The following is a 23,659-nucleotide window of genomic DNA, read 5'->3' as shown; positions in this document are numbered from 1 at the left end:
CTACCAAACGTTTTCCACCGCTAGTAAATTCTAATAAAACTATTACAGAACTAGGTACAAGTTGCTATTCAATATTTGTGCTTAAATTAATATTATGAGCCAGTTGATTCATCAGTGCTGAGATATGCACGTGTTGGAGACTGGGAATTAGAAAATAAATTGAGGAAAATACCCTATGTGATGCTCCTCTCTTAATTTCGGAGTGGACATATTCCCATCAACATTCACTTTCAAAGTTCTGTGCGTTTACTATTTTCTTTGTCCCAATCATGCTTCTTATCCAGATATTAATGTGATAGGAAATGTGGTTTTGTTAACACAGATTTATTAAAAATCTTATACATTTATATTTATCGTGATATAGATAAGATTTAAGATATCGGTTTTTAAGTGATTGCCTACGTTATACTAATATAAACCGTAAATAAGATTTAGATAATTTTTTTAAATAATATGTAAGTATAAACTTTATTTCATAATTAATTACAGTCATAAATATTAGTTTATTTTGTTTTAGGTTCAGAACATGGAAAAGGAATTTACAAGAATGTCATTATATGAACTACTCCGGGAATCTCCAAACAGGTCCATTGTTGAAAAGCTTCATTTTATGGAACACAGAGTAGCTGACATAACAAAGTGCCCAGAAGATGAGAGAAAGTCATTAAGTCGCTTACTCAGGTATTTTAAAGCTGATTTTAAGAAGAGGTGGTCTTTAGCTAATAACAAAGAGGAACGGTTTCTCCAGAACAATGGTAAATGGTTATCGCATACCATTAAGGTGCCCAACTTTTCATCAACTACCTCAGGTCGCGGTCGTCCTACGAAGGACTTCATTGAGTCAAGTGAGAGGACAAAACGCAGGAAAACAGAAGAACTCAGACAACAGTTCACCCCTGAAGAACTAACATATGCTGCATCAATGAATCACAGAGTTTCAGGAAATTCTGATGCTGCTGATTTAATGAAAAAAATCACTGAGACTCCAACAAGGGCTAGTAAATTTAAAACAAATCTATTGTCAAACAGAAATTCAGTAAAAAAACACAACCCTTCAGAAGCATTGTCTATTTTTGTTCAAGCGGAATTAACAAAACAGCAATATCAAGTAATTTATAGTGCAAACAAAAATGTTTACCCTTGCTATTCACTGCTCACAAAAGCAAAAAAAGAATGTTACCCAAGCGAAGACTCCATTGTCGTTTCTGAAACAAAAGCAGAAGTTAAGTTACAGTCTTTATTGGATCACACCTCTTCAAGGTTATGCAAATACTTAGAAGAAGTGTTACAGGTACTGTCGTCAGAAGAAAAACAAAATTTGGAATTAATCTCAAAATGGGGGTGCGATGGTTCTCAGCAAACACAGTTCAAACAAAAATTTGAAAACATAGCTGATAGTGATGCCAATATTTTTCAAAGTTCATGTGTGCCCATAAAATTAATTGCTAATAACCATACAGAGAAAAAAATTATATGGCAGAACCCAACACCTTCCTCCACAAGATTCTGTAGGCCAATTCGCATCCGTTTTGTACATGAAACTGCAGATGTTACTCTTGATGAAATTAAGTACATTCAGGAACAAATAAAAACATTGAAAGAAACAGAAGTGCCAAGTTTTCATGGAGCTGTGAAGATTCGACACACTTTACTGTTAACAATGGTTGACGGAAAAGTCTGCAATGCTGCAACTGGCACGACATCGACAATGAGGTGTTACATCTGTGGATCTACATCAAAAGATTTTAATAAATTATGTAAGGATTTCACAGAAAACCCCAATACTTTAACGTTTGGACTGTCCCCTCTGCACACACGGATCAGGTTTTTGGAATCAATTTTGCGTTTGTCATACAGAATACCAATTAGCATTTGGCAAGCAAGAAGTAAAGAACAGAAGAGAATTGTTGCGGATACTAAAAAGAACATTCAAAAAATGCTTAAAGACGAACTTGGATTATTGGTTGATGTTCCAAAGCAAGGATTTGGAACTACGAATGATGGGAACACATCAAGACGCTTCTTTGCAGAACCAGACACTGCATCACGAATTACTGGCGTGAATGTTGAACTTATTAAAAGATTAAAAGTAATATTGGAAGCTATTTCAAGTGGGCACCATATTGATGAGACGAAATTTCATAAGTATGCTTATGAAACAGCCAAGATATATGTGAGCCTCTATAGTTGGCATCCCATGAGTCCAACAATGCACAAAGTATTGATTCACGGAGCTGCAGTTATTAAAGAAGCTATTCTGCCTATAGGCCAGCTATCAGAAGAAGCTGCTGAGGCTAGGAACAAACATTTCCGGATGTACAGGACGAAGTATTCCCGAAAATTTAGCAGAGAAGTGTGCAACAGAGATGTCCTCAATAGGCTGCTGTTAACCAGTGATCCTTTTTTGAGCTGCTCTACACAGAGGCGAAGGAAAACAACTAAGCCATATAGCAGCGAGACTCTGGAGCTTCTTCTGCCAGAGATGGCTGAAATTCGTTCTACCAAAAGAAGCGAAAATGGGTGCGATGAAGAAGCTGAATGTAATTACGAGGAAGCAGAGGAGAACCGTAGCTGTAGCTCCGAAGACTCGGATTAACACAGCGCGCGTTCATCGTACAGACACAAGAAATTACAATGAAGGCTGAGAATAAACTGAACTCATTTTTGTAAATAACTTATCATCTATAAAGACTGGTATGAATACAGAAGTAAATGTAAAATGAATCAGCAATGTGAATAGCTTTCCACTTAATAGGCTTTGCTTTTATTTTATTGCTGAATCCAGTTGTTCTTTGGTGCACAAGAGCTTCATTTAAGTGTTTTATTGCAAAAATAGTTCACAAAAAGTCGTCTAAACTGTTTGACTTCAAATAATCAAAAAATATATTTTTGGCCAGGATTTCGGTACAAATACTCCACTGTGCGCCGGCGAGAGATCGCCAGGGCTGTGCGACATGCGGAGCAGGGTATTTAACTAATTAATAAAGCAATTCTAAAACATGACCCAATTATAACAATCATAAGTAATTCGTTCATTGACCTACCTATACCTATTAATCTTTCATCGTGACGAAATTTTGGATCCTTACTAGGATTATGTTTAAATTATTAAAATCATTACAGGAATATTTCTAGCTATACACTGTACACTAAATATTGAAATTGCATTTAATAGAATTAGACTAATTTGTCGAGATGTAAATAATGGTTGATTAATATCGACAATTAAGAATTGATACACACTATTTATGCCAATTGATACACAATGAACAATTGATACGAATAATTAACAGTTGATCAATACTAACTTCGATGGTTTTTTTTCCCAATGTCGACCATGAACCGAGGTCTTAATTTCGTTTTTTTCGTGTAATGGTTTTTAAGTTGAAAACACCTATGAAATAATTTTTTATATATAAATACTAGTGAAAAGAGCAGTGGCGGTCATGTGGGAGGGGAATGGAGGTAATCATCCCTCCCCTCTCATATCATGCATAGCGTTAATTAAAAACCGGAGGGAGAACATCAAAGTAATCTATTCCGGTCCACGCTTGACCCTTGAAGGTTTGGTTTTGTAAAACAGTATTATTGCACGTGTTTAGTGCTACTATACTGCGAGTAATTTTTTGAAACATTAGTAGGCTAGTATTGAAAATAACCATAGTTTTGATAGTGACGTTCTGAGACGTCATAAATGTGTTAAAATGGCCTTTTAATTGGCTATTATTCGAAAATGTTGGACCCTCCATCTAACTGGGAGGTATTTGACACCACCGCAACCCTTCATTCACCCGGCCTCACCAAAATTTGAAGCTTGGCAATTAATTCACTGGGCAAGATGATCATAATTTATGTCCCCAGGTGTGCGCGGAACGTAGTGACGAGGGTGCCAGATTGTAGCAGCACCGGGGCGACTGACTCCCTTATTCATTCATAATATCAGCCAAATTAACAAATTTTTATTCAAGGTAAACGATATCATTGTATTTTTCACCTTGTCAAAGCATGGTTACTCGTTGAAAACTTATTATTTTGCTTAGGAACTCTTACAGTTGTTATTGAAGTTTGACATGTTTACTATAAAAATACAAAATGTGTTGGTGAAGGGAACCCTATGATGTTCATCAAGTTCTGTCCTTGCCCGAACACGCCCGAATATTCACCTTCGGCCAACCTCGGGTTTATTTATATATATTTATATTTCTCTGTTTATTTCATACCTAACTAACCGTCCATAGTGTTTTAAAGTGTTTTAATGTTGCTAACCTAACCGACCACTTTTAATATTTGAATTAATTTTTCCTGCGCAAAAATAAAACCAATCCCGAGGTTGGCCGAAGGTGAATATTCGGGCGTGTTCGGGCAGGGACAGAACTTGATGTACATCTTAGGCTTCTCGTTGGTGACAGGGGTGGTGAGTATGTTGTAGAATGAGGTGAGCGTGGTTTTGCCACTGGTGACCCAGAAGCACGGAGCCACGTGTCGCGGCGGGGATCGACTGGCGACCTCCCGCGGTCGATCCGGCAATATCGATTGTGCGAGCGTGCCAGCCCTCCCCAGCGCGTCCCTTGTCCCGTCTGGCCGAGTCTCCTGGCCTGCTAGTTCTGGAACCATTGGACATGTCATGAGCAGGCGTGGCTCGCGTGGTAATGGGAATAGTGGGGATAGTGGTACATCTGGGCAGGTTTGGGACAGTTTTAGAATGACTGTTCATATCGTACACAGGTATTATAATTGCTGGTCATGTCATGAATAGGTGTAACAGGCTGGTCAGGGCTGTAACAGATGTGGCTCGCATGATGATGGGGTGAAAAAGGCCGTGGTATATCTGGGCCGGATGCAACAGGTCTGGCACCCCTTCTTGGGGGGAAATTGAGAAATTGCGAAGAATAGTCGCGTGTAAGAAGTATATTAGACCTGGTTTCGGATTTTCGAACCAGCCATTCCGATTAGGGTTTTCCCTCAGTTCCCCTAAATCACTCAAGCAATTTGCAGGGGTTAGTGCCTTACCATTAGCCGTTGCCTTCATAAACACATGTGTTTGTTGCGTGCGTTCCGTCTCTTTCGAATCATAGCAGTAAAGATGGTAAATCACAAGCAGTGTGATAGAGAATACATGTTATCAGTGAGCTGAATTGTGTGGAAACTTTGATTTATTATCCAAAACACTTAAGAGACCTATTTTGCTAATGACTTCCTAAGGCACCAGACTTCTTAATTTATGTCCATTTAAGGTCTGGTTGGTTATTGATTTTCTCGTCATTGCTCTTAATTATGGGATTTTCCTGTAAATTTATTTCCATAGCTCTCTCACGTTTGTTGTTCAGTCACAAATTTTCTGACGTCGGACGTTTATTAAACGATATTTTCGAGCTGTAAAAGGTTACACAACTGATAACATCGCGTGTGTGATTTTTTATTGCTATTAGATCATATAAATAAATATATGGTGAGAAATTTTGAGACACACGAAATGCGAGAGAACTTTCGTTAATGATTTTACAGGAAAATTTATTGTATAATAATGACAAGACAAATTAAATAACCAAGGTGGCTTGTAAAATATAAACTTAAGGTGTTAATATCAAACGTGCCCGAGAAATATTTATTAAGTTAACGGAAGAATGTCTTTTCAAACAAAGGAATAATTTGCAAGAAGAATGTGCCACAGTTTTTTGGTAGAAATGTTGATTGGGGACACAAAAATTGAGCATGCCTTGTTATTATAACATCTTGAGCGTTTGCAATTATGTGTTTAATTCAAAATTAATTTTATGACCTGAGCGTGGATTTGTTTTTAAATTTTGCAAGATATTTAACAACACTCAATTGTAAGTAGATGTCTATGAAAGACTACCTATTGTAGTCGTTACCATGGCGCGATTTCGGGAAAATTATTATATATATATTTTTTCATGGTCCATTAATCCCAGTTAAATATATTTTTGATACTACCAAACATATTGTCACGATCCACCTTCAGAGGGGGGGGGGCGAGAATCGTAGCTCTTTACATAGAAACAACTCGCTTGGCATCAACTAGTCTTAACTTCATAAAATACTTTACTGTACCTAGGATCATAGGTTCGTCATCCCGTACAGGATGTCTGGTGAGAGCTGAACTAAGGAGATTTTGCAAAATAACATAATACTTAATTAAAATTATTTTATTCTTAAAGTCAAATACTCAACATCATTTTAAAGAACATTTAAATAGCGGGATTACAATTTAAAACAATAATCTCTTTACTTCCTTAACGATTGAACGACCTTACAAGAGAGAGAATGAGAGAACTTCACTAAACACTTCCCTAGTCCTTCCGAATACCTCAAATCATAATTAATACTTAAAATTAAAACAAAGATAAGTCCATACTCACATTTTCCGAAAAGCCTTTCTTGATCGATTACTTAAAACTAACGTAGGGGCCTCTCCTGCCCTTAAAATCCGAACGAACATTACATTTTAAAAAATTATAACTAAACGACTAGTGACAAGGGCCATTGCCTCCGCCCGAAAGCTTGAAGATGACTACATTATGACCTAACTTAAATTAAACGACTCGTGGCCTCTGGCGTCGGCCATAGCTTCCGCCCGAAAGCTTGAATTCCTACATCACGAACGAACTAACAACTCGTGACCACAGGTGAGACGCATAGCCTCCGCCTGAGTGAGCCCCGAGTCACCACTCACTTGCGCTTCAATTCGCGCGCCCTGCCGCGCCTACCATAACAAAAGCTCGTTATTGAAGTCAAATTTACTAAACAACTAACTAGAACATCTGGGAAGACTACCCCCCCTCTACCCCAATGTGCAGGCCACACCGCGCGGCTTGTTACGACAGCGCGCCCCAGTAACTGCGGCCCGTGGCTGCGCCAGCGCGCGGCCAAACAAACAAACAAAATTCTGCAAGCCCGCAGCGCGCCGCGCCGGCCCCGTGCCCCAATTACATGGTCACGCCACTTGCGCTGACGAGTGAACAGAGCAGCCAGCCCAGAGTCCCGTCAGTAAAGTCCCTAAATTTGATTTCAACAACCCTGCAAAATTTCAACCCGCGACATAACCCTCCCCTCACAGAGCTCGAGCCCCATCGAGCTACCTCAAAATTACAAATTGTCTTTTTCCATTAAACCATAACTATAAATTCCTCATTTCACAAAAATAATAATTTTCTTAGTTCCTTGCTGTCTGAACATACATCTAGATTCTGCATAAGATTTATTTTAAAACAACAAGTATTCATAAAATTAAATGTAAAACTTTTATCTGGTTTGTTCTCACAGGAACCTTCAGAGGCTCGAGTTCTCAATTCTAAAAAAATTGTTCTGTTAGTGAAGCTCTCTTTACAAATTAAATTACTGTTCTTAGTTTCTCAGTATTCGTTAAACAATGTGCAAATTCTTGATAATTATTATTTTTTTTTTTTTTCAGTTTCCGTTTATTACCATACTTCTTTCGTTCTTCAAAAAAAATTAAGTGTCCTTACAGTGTTTCAATTAATTAAACTCTTATCTCGTGAAGGTTGGTGCAACTCCTCGAAGTCAGTGTTGTCGAGAAGAGTAGCTCCCTGGGCTGGCCATCAGCAAACACCACTCAACTCCAACAGCTACTGGACTGGCTTCCAGGGCAGCTCACAACTTCTCCCCACATCTGCTTCGGAGTTGTGCCATCCTCATCACGAACAGATTACAATTCTGAAACATCATCAACAGGCATTACCATCACGCCTGACAAATACAAAACTAACTACTAAACTGCAATCGATGGGCAAGGATGTAAACACACAAAAAAAATAAAATTAATTAATTCAACTGCTAACATAAAGTATCCCACCCTTAGCATAATCTAATCAGGCAAATAATTTGATAGGAAAAACTTAAGGAAGGGAAACATGACCTCAAATGATTTTCCCTAACTCTTGAGTCTTGATCTTCTCTATACAGCAAATAGTCCCCACGAAGTACCTGGGTTGAAGGTCAGTTCACATGACCCACCCATAACCTTTCTACTCTTCTTTTCTTCTGGGGGCAACCACAATGCCCACCAATCTCTCTCCATGGTGCCGAACCAGCTATCCCATGAGAGTAAACAACGTAGTCAATAGAAGCGCAGAGGGGAAACACCAATCTCTGGCTTGTCGAGTCATAAAACTGCTTTATCTTCTTCTTCTTCTGAGTAAAAATATCTGACTAACCTTGCTTCTATTCTTCCAAACAGTAAAAGTTCATCAGGTATCTTCATGAAAGAAACATTCTAACTAATAATTCTTCATTTTTCTTCTTCTTTATTTCTGTTAGTTGTAATAGAAGGCCATGTTAGGGAGGTTATAGGGAAAAAGAGTGGCCAATTCCCACCCCATCACCCACCTAGATCATGACTAATTAACTTTTAAACTTTCTATTTCAAACAAATAAAAAAAAACATTTTTTTTTATTCAAACTTTTAAACTATAATTACTTTTACTTCATAACCTCAAAAGCTAATCAATAATTCTAAATGAAATTGTGATTTACTGCATCCTTGTTCCATCCGATCTGTTTGTTTATAACCTTTCTTGTAAAGTATAAAATTTTCAAACATTACTAATTCAAAAAAAAATTAAATTCTGGTGTCCTTTGAGTTACAATTAACTTTACTATTTCTTAGCTTGAAATAATTTAAGTTTTCAGAACTATTTCATTGTCTAATTCACAACACTTAAAAATCAACTCAAAACAACAAATCATCAAAATCAATAAGATCATCTGACCTACCTATCAGTACTGTGAACTTGAACTGTTCGTACACATTTATAATAAGCTATTGTATTTAAATTCCAACCTAAATAAGGTTTAAAAAAAACTACTAATCCCTCTGTAAATTAAGAAAATTAACTTTAAAAATTAAACTTAAGGTATTAGTTCTTTTTGACAGCTACCACAACTCACTAGTTCCATTACATTACTATAACCTAAAAAGTTCTGTAAATAATGTTTATAACAAAAAAAAACTCCAGTTACTGTCTTCCATAAAAAAAAATAAAACTTTACATGACCTTATTAATCTCCACTTGTAAGTCCATGGCTGCCAGCTTTCTCTTCTCTTGAATCTTCAGTCTTGGCTCTTGTTTCAGTGATCTTGTATCTTGTCTCTCGAACTCTTGTCATCTTGTAAACTGGACTGCTGCTCAGCTCATCTTAAGGAATCTGTAACAGTTTCAAAAATACATGTTAATTTAAATTACATAATTCCTGTTCTTTGGTCCTAAAAAAAAATTGTATTATTAGTACACATTACCCTGAAACAACATTATTATTCATTGTTTATTACTTAAAAAAAATGCTTTACCATAAAATCCTTTTTTGTTCTTTTCATTAGGCCTATTTATTTTCCTTCTTCTTAATTAAATTCTGCTTCAAATGTTAATCTTAACTTAAGACCTACCATCTATTTATTATTCATTACCTACATTATTTATGTTACCCTAAAATTCCCATAAGTTTCTAATACTTCCTATCAAAGACATTCTCTCTAAAAAAAAAATTTACTTGTGACTCTTAACTTAACAAACTTAAAAAAAACTTTTACACTAGACTTAACTTATTATTCATTCTTAGTTACTAAATTTCTATTTGTAAACTTTAGTACTTACAAACAAAAACTGCCTATTTCTCTCTACCTCTTAATCTCTTTCAATTATTACAATAATAATGTTACCTTGCATCTTTAAACTTTCTTCTTTTCAATTAAATTAGACATCTCATAACAATAAAAATTCTGCCTATACTCTTCTTATGGGTGTACAAACCAACAACAAAATTTCAAATTCTCAAGTTTCCTTATATTTAAATTATGCAATGCACATAACCTCTGTGGTGCCTGTACCCTTTTAGGCCTACCACCTTCTCCTCTCACAGCATGACAACTCTTATTCCTCGGGGTCTGTATTCACTGTTACAAATCAAATATCTCAAAAAAATTAAAAACAAATTTATTATTTTAAGAAAACAAAAATTTACATTGAATTTACTATGGAGCCTGGAAATCTTAATGTCTCACAGCAGCTAACATGACTAAATCCCATGGAACCCCAGGTTTACCTAACCTGTGCCCAAAAATTTAAGCATACCAGGCTTTCCCTGCACTGGTTTTACAGCATCACACACTATTTAGGGCCCCTGATCTGCCATCAGTCCCAAGGAGTTTTCCCACAACCCCTCTACACAAGCGCCTACCGCATTCCTCTCAATTGGCTATCGGTTTTACGGCATTCTTTTGGGATCCGACCATCAAGTTAGGGCTAATCGAACACTAAACCTCCATACTTCCAAACTAATGTAAATCAATTAAATTTTCTCTGTAATTTCTTAAAATCCAAATAAAAATTATTCAAACATGCCCAAGAAACTTTCAAAAAAAAAAATTCATAATCTTATCTTCAAACCCTTAAAATAAAAATAAATAGATTACTCTGTTTTCTCCTTAATAACTGTAAACTGTCAACAAATATCATGTCGTAAATTTTAACTATGCTTACTGACTCTTAATCATAAAATCTCATTTGTCCTAATTAATAAACAACCGATTTCCTTAAAATCTCACTGTATCTCTCACACTCAAACTTCACTGGCTGAATATCTCAATAAATTCAAAAACAATTATCTAAACTCTTAAAGAAACTCCTCCCCAATTATTCAAATTACTTCACCTTATTTTATTTCATTACTTAAAACACCTTACTCAAAAAAAATTAATTAATTATCTAGCTATCTTCCATTATTATTTATTTACCGAACAAAACTTTCTCCTAAATTAATTTAGTAAAATTCAATTTCACATTAGGAAAGTACACTAACTCTCTACAGCAATGTTTCTCATTTCCCTCCTTCCTAACTGAATCCAATCTTACTTAACCTCCATGGAATTTACCTCACAAAATAACCAAAAATTTCACTGTAGTGCCTATCTGCTATAGGCCCACTACACAGGGGGCTCTAACCCCACCAACAAACTTCATTGAAATGGTACCCTATCCCATACAGGATAGCCACTTCGGTACTACCATGGGGAACTCCTGCCCCAAACTACTCACAACTCTCAGGATTCTCCTGACCCTTAATTCCGTAGTCAGCCCATCTCCTATGGTCTGCGCTACAATTCCCTTTCTTCCCAGGGACACAACGCCTCACCTTAGGGTCCCTCGCCCTAATGAAAACATTAATTTTGTCTCTCTGTTCTTTTGGAGTAAATTCCCTCTACACACAAAATCTAGCCTTCCCAGTTTTCTCAATGCTTATCGATTTTATAGTGTACCTCCTTAATAATGTTTACAAATCCCAAAAAAATATTTTTAAAACCGAGGTAGAATTTAACTAACAAAAACATAAACAACTTACAACGAAACACTTCTAGCCTATACATCATACACTTCTTAAATTAAATTACTTACATACTGAAAGTTCCTCTTCTCCTAAAACACACTTAAATTTAAATTTATTTAACCAATAGTCTATTTTCTTATCGTTAAGTTACCGTACAGCTGATCAAAACAAGGTCACGGCCTGTCCACGTCTCCGTATGAGCCCGTGACGTCACCGAATTCCATCAGGTGCGCCAACCCTCGCTTGCGGTTCCTCCGTTCTCCGCTAGGTCTCAGCACCTCCCCGTCACGTGTTCATTCTGCCACGTCCACTGACGTGTCGTTCTGAAACAACTCTCAACATTTTTCTAATTAAAACAAAACATCACTATAAATTCTATAACTCTCTTTTACATAAACTCTCGTTTTCTCTTTAATTCCTTTCTAACGTTTATCCTTTCCTCGACTGATTTAATTCGTACGTCTCGTCTCCTACGCGCACGAAAACAAAACAAACTTCTCTTGAAAATAATTCCTATTTACGACAAAAAACTTTATTTTAAATTATAATTCTCTTAACCTACAATCTTAAAATGAACTTCAATTAAATTAAACCACTTGCATTATCTCTAATAAGCATTTAACTTATAACGTATTCTCCTCACGTAATAATCCCCGATATAAATCTACAATAAATTCAACGACTTAAAACAACTTATCACTATAAACTTTATCCTTACAAGTATCCTCAAATAAACATCTGTTACGTCAAAAAAAAAATCTCAAAGACTTCCTCCACTATAGACTAAAATTCCGTAATCCTCTCCTCAAGTAAACTCTTAATAACCTGCTATCAGAAGCTGAAACTAACTTAATAATAAACATAAAAATCTACCTCTCTCTCTCTCCAGAAATAGAACCTATCCGGCGAACTCTACCATTTCTGTCACGATCCACCTTCAGAGGGGGGGGGGGCGAGAATCGTAGCTCTTTACATAGAAACAACTCGCTTGGCATCAACTAGTCTTAACTTCATAAAATACTTTACTGTACCTAGGATCATAGGTTCGTCATCCCGTACAGGATGTCTGGTGAGAGCTGAACTAAGGAGATTTTGCAAAATAACATAATACTTAATTAAAATTATTTTATTCTTAAAGTCAAATACTCAACATCATTTTAAAGAACATTTAAATAGCGGGATTACAATTTAAAACAATAATCTCTTTACTTCCTTAACGATTGAACGACCTTACAAGAGAGAGAATGAGAGAACTTCACTAAACACTTCCCTAGTCCTTCCGAATACCTCAAATCATAATTAATACTTAAAATTAAAACAAAGATAAGTCCATACTCACATTTTCCGAAAAGCCTTTCTTGATCGATTACTTAAAACTAACGTAGGGGCCTCTCCTGCCCTTAAAATCCGAACGAACATTACATTTTAAAAAATTATAACTAAACGACTAGTGACAAGGGCCATTGCCTCCGCCCGAAAGCTTGAAGATGACTACATTATGACCTAACTTAAATTAAACGACTCGTGGCCTCTGGCGTCGGCCATAGCTTCCGCCCGAAAGCTTGAATTCCTACATCACGAACGAACTAACAACTCGTGACCACAGGTGAGACGCATAGCCTCCGCCTGAGTGAGCCCCGAGTCACCACTCACTTGCGCTTCAATTCGCGCGCCCTGCCGCGCCTACCATAACAAAAGCTCGTTATTGAAGTCAAATTTACTAAACAACTAACTAGAACATCTGGGAAGACTACCCCCCCTCTACCCCAATGTGCAGGCCACACCGCGCGGCTTGTTACGACAGCGCGCCCCAGTAACTGCGGCCCGTGGCTGCGCCAGCGCGCGGCCAAACAAACAAACAAAATTCTGCAAGCCCGCAGCGCGCCGCGCCGGCCCCGTGCCCCAATTACATGGTCACGCCACTTGCGCTGACGAGTGAACAGAGCAGCCAGCCCAGAGTCCCGTCAGTAAAGTCCCTAAATTTGATTTCAACAACCCTGCAAAATTTCAACCCGCGACAATATTATCTTTGAAAGATGTGTGCAATGGGAGTGCATGACTTTATGTAAGCTTTTGGACATACGCCATTGCTAAGCACGTGTCTATCTGTAGAAGAAAACTACAAAAACACAAAAGACAAAAACACAAATTAAGCAAAAAATTGCTGTTATCGACGGGATATAAACGCCACATAATATTCCATAACAGTAATATGGTAAACAAACAAAGAAAAACAAAGAAAAATGGACTAACAGAACGGAAAAAACCCCACAAATGATGACAGCACAAAAATATTGAACCCAAAAAAATTTTGCACAAACAAACGAGACAAAAACACAACAAAACGAAAAGACGAAACAAACACAATAGGTTTCCAAAAACAGAAGAGAACGAAAAAAAACCCACAAATGATGACAGCACAAAAATTTTGAACCCAAAAAAATTCAGCACAACAGTTGAAACGAGACAAAAACACGACAAAACGAAAAGACGAAACAAACACAATAGTTTTCTAAAACAGAAACAAGCGACGTTTCGGGAACTGCTATCTGCTCCCGTCCTCAGGCAGAGACGCACATGGTACGAAAACACAGGTGCGACACTGTGCACGGTAAGAATTAATTATTTCACAGAAAGAAAAAATAAATTATTACTTTTTAGTTGGTATAATATCTAACCCGTTTTAATTTATTGTATAATTTATAATTATTATCTAAAACTTATGGCTGAAACAATTTTTGATGAAACGAACTATTGCAGTAAAAACAGGGTTTGAAATTATAAAAAAAATCATAACTTTATTACTATTAAATTCGTTTGAATTTATTTAAAACTATTTTAATGTCATTTAAAAACTTGGTCTGGAAAAATTTATATACGACCATGTTTTAGTGCAAGGAATGAAAATTAATGTTTGTAGGTCAAAAAATTTCATAACTACTTTAGTAGGCATACTATGAAATTCGTTGTAAGCTAGTCAATGCTGGATTGCATTGAGTTAAAAATATTCGAAACATTTTCGTGGCATGGAATATGAGAAAGTCTTTTATCGATCACTGTGGAATATTAAACATATAGGATGTCATGTACATTACTTAGGTTAAAGGAAGGTATTGTGTAAATATTATAAATTAATAGTAAAAGTTATGACTTAGCATTCATAAAAAGGTCACAAAAAAGCACACATATAGAGTCACTGCAAAGTTTAAAAAAATAAAAATAATTGTTGTTGCCATAGGTATTTTTCTAATGTGAGTGTTATCTATGTATATAAAATTGAATATTGGTATTATGTATGTATGTATGTATGTATGTATGTATGTATGTATGTATGTATGTATGTATGTATGACGTTGATAAACTCCGACACTGTTTGACCGATCGCCATTAAAGCTGACAAATCGGAGTTTTTTTCATGGAGAAAGTTTTTTTGGTATCCTTTTTTTGTAACTCGCCGCTAGATGGCGCTACTGCGCATCAACTTCTAAACCGTTCAACCGATCGCCATTGGTAAAAAAAAAGATAGGTCATAGACATACAAACAGTAATTGTGTGTCATTTCTCTATGTCCATACACTGCTGTATAGCGCTATCACCCTGTGTTCAGCCCGGGCTACGGTCTGGCAAAGTATCCTCATTCTACGTAGGCTTAGTGAAGCTCACGGCGGCCTGCGAACTAACGGCGCTAGTAGCAGGTGACCCCTTCATTAACATAGGATTAAATGGGAGTTTCATATAAAAGTAGGTATATTAAAAAAATCTGTTTCGTTTTATACGTCGGGTCCAGTTTAGGATTTTTACATTATCTGGAAGCTTTGTTGGGTTTGAATACATAGCAATAACTTGTAACTATGCTGCAATTGTCAGTTAAAGTTTTAACCTAAGAAGGAATATATTTAACCAATATTTTTTTCTTCAGTTGTTTATTTAGCGGCGTGGTGTAGTGGTAAAGTCCATGCACTGATAATCTGCGTGCTCGGGTTCGATACGCGCTAGGGTTTTTTTCTTCAAATTTTCATTTTAATATTGTTCGCAATATTTTACCATTAATTACAGAAATTAGATATTTTCAAACAATTAAAAACGTATTAGTTTATTGGAAAATGGGAAAAGGTAATTTTTCTTCTGATAATAAATAAAAAGCAGAGTAGATCATTATTTGCTAGAATTTTCGTAAATGCTCATTTGATTCAGAATCTCATATGATTATGAAACTTTCATTTTTACAAATTTTTCTAAAACGCTTTATAGATTCTACATTACACACAAGCCATCAATTTGAGATATATAGAGGTAAATAGACAGGATGTCTGTCGGGTTCCGCTAGTATCATGTGCCAAGGTACCTAGTAGTTAATGAATTTGTTACACCTGTTAGAGTGCAACATGTTGACCCTTGTTGATTCTGTAAGCTGACGTCATTTCGTCGAGCTTCATTAAGCTGCGAACACAAATACAAGGAGATGTTAAGAAAATATATTACAAACTTAGTATTAAAACCATTTTCAACTTATTAAGAAAGTTCATGTTGCCTTCACAAACAAGAAAAAATCAATGGCATCTTTGCAATTAAAAAAATAAAAAGCCCAGAAATGTCTCACCAACTGCCGGCGCTAGTCATTAATTAGGGATCAATTATCATAGCACATTAAAGATATGAATTAAAAAGCTCCACTGTAAGAGATCATTACTATTTTTTTTTTTTCAGCAACAGTAACTAATGGCAATGCGTGAGTGCGTACTGGCTTATATTACAAACAGAATTTACACCTCAACTTTTAAATTTCTTTGTGTTGTCTTTTACTCGACGAGCGCCGACGACACAACCACGAGTTCTCCGGCGAGCGTCACTCGCTCCGGCTGAGTCGGCTCCAACTGCAGGCGGTCCGCGGCCAGGCCGCAGCTGACTCCCAGTCTCAGGGACCAGCAGGCCTCGTCGCTGCTAGCTCGTGACTGCGGTCCGACGAGTTGCCTCGCTCCACTCAGCTTCATGCTCGCTGACACTCGTGCAGCACTCGGAACACCCGTCAGGGCTGGCGTTAAACCAAAGCCTGTCTTGAGTGTCCATATCCGACGAGGAAGTCCATACGGCGTAGAGCTTCGCTGTGGGCAGCTCTCTCGGCCGGCGCTGCTGGTTTTCCTCCGCTACCGTCAGGGAGGAGAGTGTTCTTAGTTCTGCTCGCCTGAGGGGTGCGGGCAGCCTGAACATCAGGCGCGAGTTCTGACCCGCGGCGTACAAGCTTCGCGGGTCCTCTACACTGCAGGCGAGTAGGCGAGTTGCGGGTTGCGTCCAATCAGGGATAAGTGAATATTAACGTGAAAAATTCTTAACAAACAAGCGTGACGGGTGGGTGAAAACCACCAGAGAAAATATATTTTACAGCGTAGGCACATAATGTTAATGTCTGAGTAATTCTACAAGTTACTTTTAGTACAATTGTATGTGAATTCTTGTACTGTGGATTTTGTACAGCCTTACTTGATATTTTCCATACTTCTGTTATGACCTATTTAGTCATTGATGTGCGTAAGACAACTGCATATTATGTTAGATTATGCACACGTTTGCTCATTATTAAACATTATGACTTAAGTTATTTAGTTGATTGTTATCTAAACTTCTTATGGTTTTCAATTTCAGTTCACTGCTTGGGTCGATGCAGTAATATTTGTGTTCAGCCTGGAGAATGAAGCCAGCTTTAATGCAATCTACAACTATTACACAAAGATGGCGCATTTCCGGAATTCTGCGGAAATACCGCTTATCTTAGTTGGAACGCAAGGTGAGTACATCATTGTTTAATTTAAGCTGATTTATTAGTCACTGCTTGGTTTTAACTCTTATCAGATACCACTACACAACTTTATTAACATTGGGATTTGATTTTAACTGTGTAAGTTGTAGACCATTTGTTAAGTTATCTAAGTACTTAAGGAGAAATGTGAGTAATATAACATCTCTTCCAAAACTAATTTTCATTTTTGATTCTGAATCCATAGTTTTGCCTGTAAAATTAGTGTCAACTAAATACTCCACACTTAAATGAGCTTATTTTATTTGCAATAACCATGTGGTATTGAAAATATTTTTTTTGCATTAGCATAAAAAGTTAATCTCATTTTAAAGGACAAAACAAGGAAGTTTTGAAACTGTTCTATGTATATCACACGTGTTACTGAATGACATAAGCTTAGCAAATGCATGTAAAAAGGTATATTTAAGTATGGAAGAAGACTCCATAAATTTTATATTTGTTGTGAATAATTTTTAGTGGTAGTTATCTCAAAATTGAAAAAAAAAGAAAGGAAATTTATGACTAAAGAAATTCACAAATTCTCAAATTCACAAATTCAAGCTTGAGGATTCCCCAGAGTTGCGGCATGCACAGGAGTCTCCAAAGATGCCAAACATTCATTCTTAGTGTGCTCGCTACACTACACCCCGCAGCTTACACGAGCCTGCACTCGGAGGGAGGATTCAGCCCGAAAACCTGGTGAAAGCCATGCTTGTGTCAGAGTCAGCCTGGGAAGTAACCAGCACCTTCGCAGCGGAAACTCTGAAGGACGTATGGCAAGCTGAACAGGAGAGAAACAAGAATAAGAGGAAGAAGAACAACTGAGAGGAAGGAAGTGATGACTTCAAACATATGAATGAAGAGCTATGGCTGAACTCTTATCCTCGCGAAGTAATGCCTAATGGCGAACCCACAGGGAACAGGAGGCAGGTGATAGAGGATATGTTTTTAGTCAGTACGGGTTGCATATTCACTGAGCCAAACAAGCCAGGTTTCATCAACCATGGCGACTCATGGTCAGTACCATCTTGAGACCTGGCCAAGTCCGGGAATCTTCATCCCGGGCTCTAGTGCGTGTGTAAGCAGATTTTTTTCATACCTCTATAAAAAAAACACACACGCACCTACTGCACCGTTGGTTAGGATCAGTGTTTCTAGACTCAGTGAATGGATTGACAATTCTTGGAATTCCCTTGCAACTACCATAGATTGCACACAAGACCATCGTTGGCTTACAATCTGCCGACAGAACTGTCAAATTCAGTTGACGTAAACAGTCATGTGAGCTGGTTTTACTACTGGTGGACCAATAGGCATACATATTTGTTTAAATTATTAAATAATAATCATTAATTGGACATATACAAATTGTTTAAAGGCACTTGTTATGGAATATCAGACACTTATTGTCTTGACTCTCAGGTATACAAAGTACTATGAGACTTTATAACCCAATTACTGTTTTTTACATTTCTATTGGCAAAAAATTTGCATCGTGCAACAGTCTCTTCTTAGGAAGGTGTTTAAATCTAGGGTTCACAGATCCTCAGTTTACACTAGACACGGGCGTCTCTGGCGGGTGGGACGCGGGGGACACGTCCCCCCCCCCCCCCCCCAATATTTTCAAGTACAACCAGTAGTTTTATAGTATTTTAATTTTTATAAAATACGTGTGATTACATTAATGAAATAAATTAGTAGATCATGTGTCAGCTAATATCTACACACAAATCATATGATTGAAAAAGTAAGTCTTTTTCCTTCTCTTCTTATAAATGCGTTCTTCGAAAAAACCCTAACACGTAGGAGAATAACTGCGTATCTCAGGAGTATTATGTTCGGCGGGCGACACTTTGAAAGCCAATAAGAACATGAGATGCTGCTATCGTTATCTGTACGTTCCAGGAACATGATCCGACGCCCTTCAATCCGCTCATACACACACACCTACACACACATCAATATGCCAGTTCCGAAGCTTCCAACTGTATGAGTGGTTGTGGTTTTAGTTACTCGCGAATTTAGGTGTTATATATATATATATATATATATATATATATTAATGAAAACATGATAATTTCGTTATTAAAATTAAGAAGCGTAAATGTGAGGAAGAATCAACAAGTACACAATTAAATGAATATGAAAGTAATGTTGAAGAACGAACTTCAGCGCGTGTTCCTGAAAGTGCTGGCTCTAGTGTTACTTTAAATGATGCAGATAAGAATTTGTTTCCAAATCAACCACTTCAACTGCCATATAACTTTCCTGTTCAAAACCTAAAAGGACGAACCCTGCAGTTTCAGATTTCGTGGTTTAAAGACTTCAAATGGCTAAGTATTGAACAAAGCGTAAACGGTATTATTTGTTTCTACTGCAATCGATATTGCCATTTAAATCCAGACAAAATACTTGTGAAAAAATTGAGAATTCATTCACAACGGACGGTTTCAAGAATTGGAAGAAAGCTCTGGAAAGATTTCGAGCTCACGAAAAATCTGATTCTCATTAACAAGCTGTTTTAAGTTATCGTCAATTAAGTCAGCCTATCGAAATGCAACTGAGTTCTGTTAAACACCAAGAACAGAAAATAGCTAAAGAATGCCTTCAAAAAATATTGAGCTCTATTAGATTTTTAGGGAAGCAAGGTTTGGCAATAAGGGGCCATTATGTCAGACAGTGGAAACCTACAGTGCTTATTAAATCTACGATCAGAGGATGTCCCTGATCTGAATGGGTGGATTAACAAACAGAGAGAGAAATTTACTTCTGGAGAAATTCAGAATGAGATGCTTAGTATGATGGCAAATGAAATTGTTAGGTGTATTTGCAACAGTGTTCGTTCTCAAGAACTTCCAATATTTTCCGTAATCTGCGACGGTACCCGCGATATAAGTGGTATTGAGCAATTAAGTATTTGCATTCGTTGGGTAGACGCGGATCTTGAACCACATGAAAGTTTTCTGGGTCTTTACAGCACAACAGACACAACAGGTAGGGATATAGCATCTGCTATATTGGACATATTAACTAGACTAAATCTACCTGTCAGATGCTCCGGGGACAGACGTATGATGGGTCTGCCAATATGAGCAGTATATATAATGGAGTGCAATCAGTAATTAAAACGATGCAGCCATTAGCACTATTTGTACATTGCGGTGGCAGATTTAACATTATCTTTCTCTGCATTAAGAACTCCTGTGTGAGAAAAGTGGCTCATTTGCATAACCATTTTTAAGGAATGATCGGAAAATCTATCCTCGAACTGACGATGCAGAGAATCTAAGAGCTTAAAATACATTTCAATTTTAAGTCTACGATTTAGGTCTATTATGGGCTCGTCAACTCCAATCTCGTCCATTGCCCTCTTCCTAAACCTTATTCTTCCAGGTACTGGTACAAGTGGATGAATGTCATGTTTTTTCGCAAAATCTTCCGATTTTTTTAACACTTTAGACCAACCTTCGTCACTTCGGAGGTTCTTGATTTTAGTCTTAACACTGTTAATGATTGTCACTTCGGAGGTTCTTTATTTTAGTCTTAACACTGTTAATGATTGTTTGAACAGTCCCATAATCTATAACTACACCTTAAAGCTATTCATTACAGTGAATACAGACTGGGCGACATGAAAAGCAGTGATTACATTAAAATAGTTTAGCTTGCTCAATAGCCCTTTCGCAAGAGTCACGGTTTCTCTGTCAAATTTTTTGCTGTCCTGCAAATCCTATAAAGCTGACGTAATCTCCTCGAAGCACAATATTATAACTTTTATTGCTTCGGCTTTGTTTGACCATCTTGTTGTTTGCACCCTCTTCAGTCGCTTCCTCTTGTCGCTCAACTTTGTTCTCAAATCCATTTTCTCAACAAAAACATCATGCCTTTTATGCCCAGAGTTAAACAAGCGATATAATTATTGCAGCACTGAAAACAATTCTCGAATCTGGGGGCAAAAATCAATTGATTTATCAAGAACGAGGGCGAATCTGTGCGAAGTACACCAAACATAGAAGGCAGTGTCATACTCATTTTGAATTAAAGTTTTAAGTCCTGAGAAATTGCCCCTCATATTGCCAGCACCATCCATACTTTGACCAATCATATTTAAGGGGTTGAGTCCTACTTCCTTCAAAGTGTCTACCAATTTTGACTTCAGATTTGCTCCAGTGACATCAGCAGATGTGAATACCTTTATTAGTCGCTCGCATGGTTTTTCAGATACTCCTGAATTTTCTACATATCTCAGAAGGACCGTAGTTGCTTCTTTCTTAGCGACATCTTGTGTTGAATCCAAAATGACAGAAAACTTGTTACTTTCCTGTATACTGTCAACTATCCTTTGGGTTACCATGCTAGTCATAATGGAAATCAAGTCTGATATGTTTCTGTAGCTTAGAAAATTTGATCCCAGTTTTTGTTTGTTCATCCTTACATTTTCAATTTTTTCGAGATACATTCTGGCATCAGGGTTGTGTTTAGCTAGAAGTTTAAACAACTTCGGCAGCTTTCCTACAACTACAGTGTTTTTTCTGAATGCTAGCATTTCCTCAACCAAGTACCTGCAACAATCAATGACGACGGAGAGAACTTCTCTTTGGTGTCGAATGTTCTCATTCTCTTTTTCACAAAATGTACTGGTAACATGTTTCCCTGCAATCCATTGGACCCTCGCAATTTGGCAACCTAAGTGGATTTTAGAAGTTTCGTGAACCTCAATATCTCTTTGTGCATTACCTGTGCGCCATCCTTGATAGCCGTTACCAGATGACCAAGTAGAATGATGGTTGGGTAGAGCAAGCAGAAGGCAATGCAAACAATACGCAGAATCATTCCGTTTACTGTAAACCAACCAATTTCTATCTTTTACCGTGCAATCAGGAAGTTTGTACTTCCGCCACTTCATTGAGAATTTTCTGTTGTTGACTGATGGAAAATCGTATTCAGGATCAAACTAATTATTTTCCAATTTCAAGCCAAACTCTATGTCTCTGGCTGTCAGTTTGATTTCACTCAGTCTACAAGGATCACTGTTATTCTCGTCGAAAATCAATTCAGCAGATGCCACATCAGTGTCCGGCATTATTATTTCTGTAGTTAACTCAAGCTGAATGCTAGAGGGCAAGCTGAAAGGTATTTGATCTTGAAATTTCTCATCTGCATTAAATCCATGCGAAGGCCCAGGAACACTTGACATGTCAGTGGTGGATGACATCGACAGAATACCATCAGTCGCAGGAGAATTCTCAGCAGAGTAGGTGTTATCAAAAACGATGGAGGGTAAGCCAGAAGTATCAGGATAAGTTGTTTGACTGGCCCTGCAGAATATCTGAATATTCCTCTCCAGTTTGTGTGACATCATTCCTAAAATGTATATATATATATACTTTGCACAATTGGGAATATTTAGAAATTCCTATTTTAATGGCCTAAAAAACATGTAATAATTGCATAATGAATTTACACACACACTAGAAAATAACCTGAAGGGGCCCGCCTCGTGGCCCAAAAAAGGTGTTTCTAATATGCGTGTTGTCTTGAAAGTACTTAAGGCACCCGCCTACCTGGGAGCGCATTCCACACTTTCGCTATCTAAGCAGTCTTCGCGGGCGATAGCGGTCGGTGCTGGAACTAGGCTGCAGCCGCGTTCCCTCGGCGGGAGTGTCATTCATTTTCCCCCTTCCAAGAATTGTCACAACCGTAATAGGGTGTTTCCAAACCTCCAATACTTCTGCTCTTATGGCGGAAAGAAAGATAATTGATACCGCGTGCAATTCTCTCTCTTTCTCCATCCCTCCCCCCACCCACCTTTCTTGTTGTTCCTACGTTACGTCCGTCGCATACAATGCGGTGACCTAATAATTTTATTTCTGCATAGTTTGTAGAAAGGTCCAGCGCATGCCCCTATATTAGTGCCACAGACATCCCGTGAATAGTTAGTAAGATACAGAAGCCTGAAAAACCCATTTTTGGTCATGTTCAGGGGTAATAAAATATTGTTTACTATGTACAGTTCATTTTGAAAATATATTTTAGTTCTTGCTTAAAGTTTGAGTTCTTTTCATACCGAATCCGATTTCTAAAATTTTCTGTAGTATTCTGTTTAAACGTGTATTTTAAACACTATGCAACACTGTTCACTTGCTAGGTAGGCGAGCGCCTTAAGCAAGGGCAGTCGTTTGAAATGTGTGTTCTTTTCGTAGATAAATGGCGTGAACACACATTTACATAGTTTCGGTATAAAAACGTGTTCTAACACGTTGCAGCGCGATTTTCTGGCATGTAGACGGGCCCCGTAATAAGTGTCTGATATTAATATGTACATTTGTATTGCTTATTATATTTTACACTTACCTTTCTCGTTCTGGTTGATAAATAGCAGTAGATGTCGATGTTCCCTCAACATAAGGTTTCCACGCAGAACTATCACTGCACTTCACCTCAATTTTTTTTTCTTCGTAATTTCTAAATTGTGCTTAACTTTATAAAAATGCTTTTTCTTGC

The 23,659-nt window shown here is 37.4% G+C and overlaps 1 protein-coding gene across 4 annotated transcripts in view; it reads left to right on the top strand.

Annotated features, from left to right (window-relative positions):
* LOC134535557 (centaurin-gamma-1A) overlaps positions 1-23,659 on the top strand; it is a 487,893-nt gene that overhangs the window by 364,548 nt on the left and 99,686 nt on the right. For all 4 annotated transcript variants that reach the window (XM_063374736.1, XM_063374734.1, XM_063374737.1 and 1 more), the window contains exon 3: positions 17,002-17,143. In XM_063374736.1, the coding sequence (XP_063230806.1) occupies positions 17,002-17,143 (142 nt within the window). The remainder of the gene's footprint in view (positions 1-17,001; positions 17,144-23,659) is intronic.

The sequence above is a fragment of the Bacillus rossius genome, chromosome 8 (assembly GCF_032445375.1).
Source record: "Bacillus rossius redtenbacheri isolate Brsri chromosome 8, Brsri_v3, whole genome shotgun sequence".
Taxonomy (NCBI): Eukaryota; Metazoa; Arthropoda; class Insecta; order Phasmatodea; family Bacillidae; genus Bacillus; species Bacillus rossius.
Note: the sequence above shows the minus strand (reverse complement) of the source record. Positions and strands in the feature narration are given on the sequence as shown.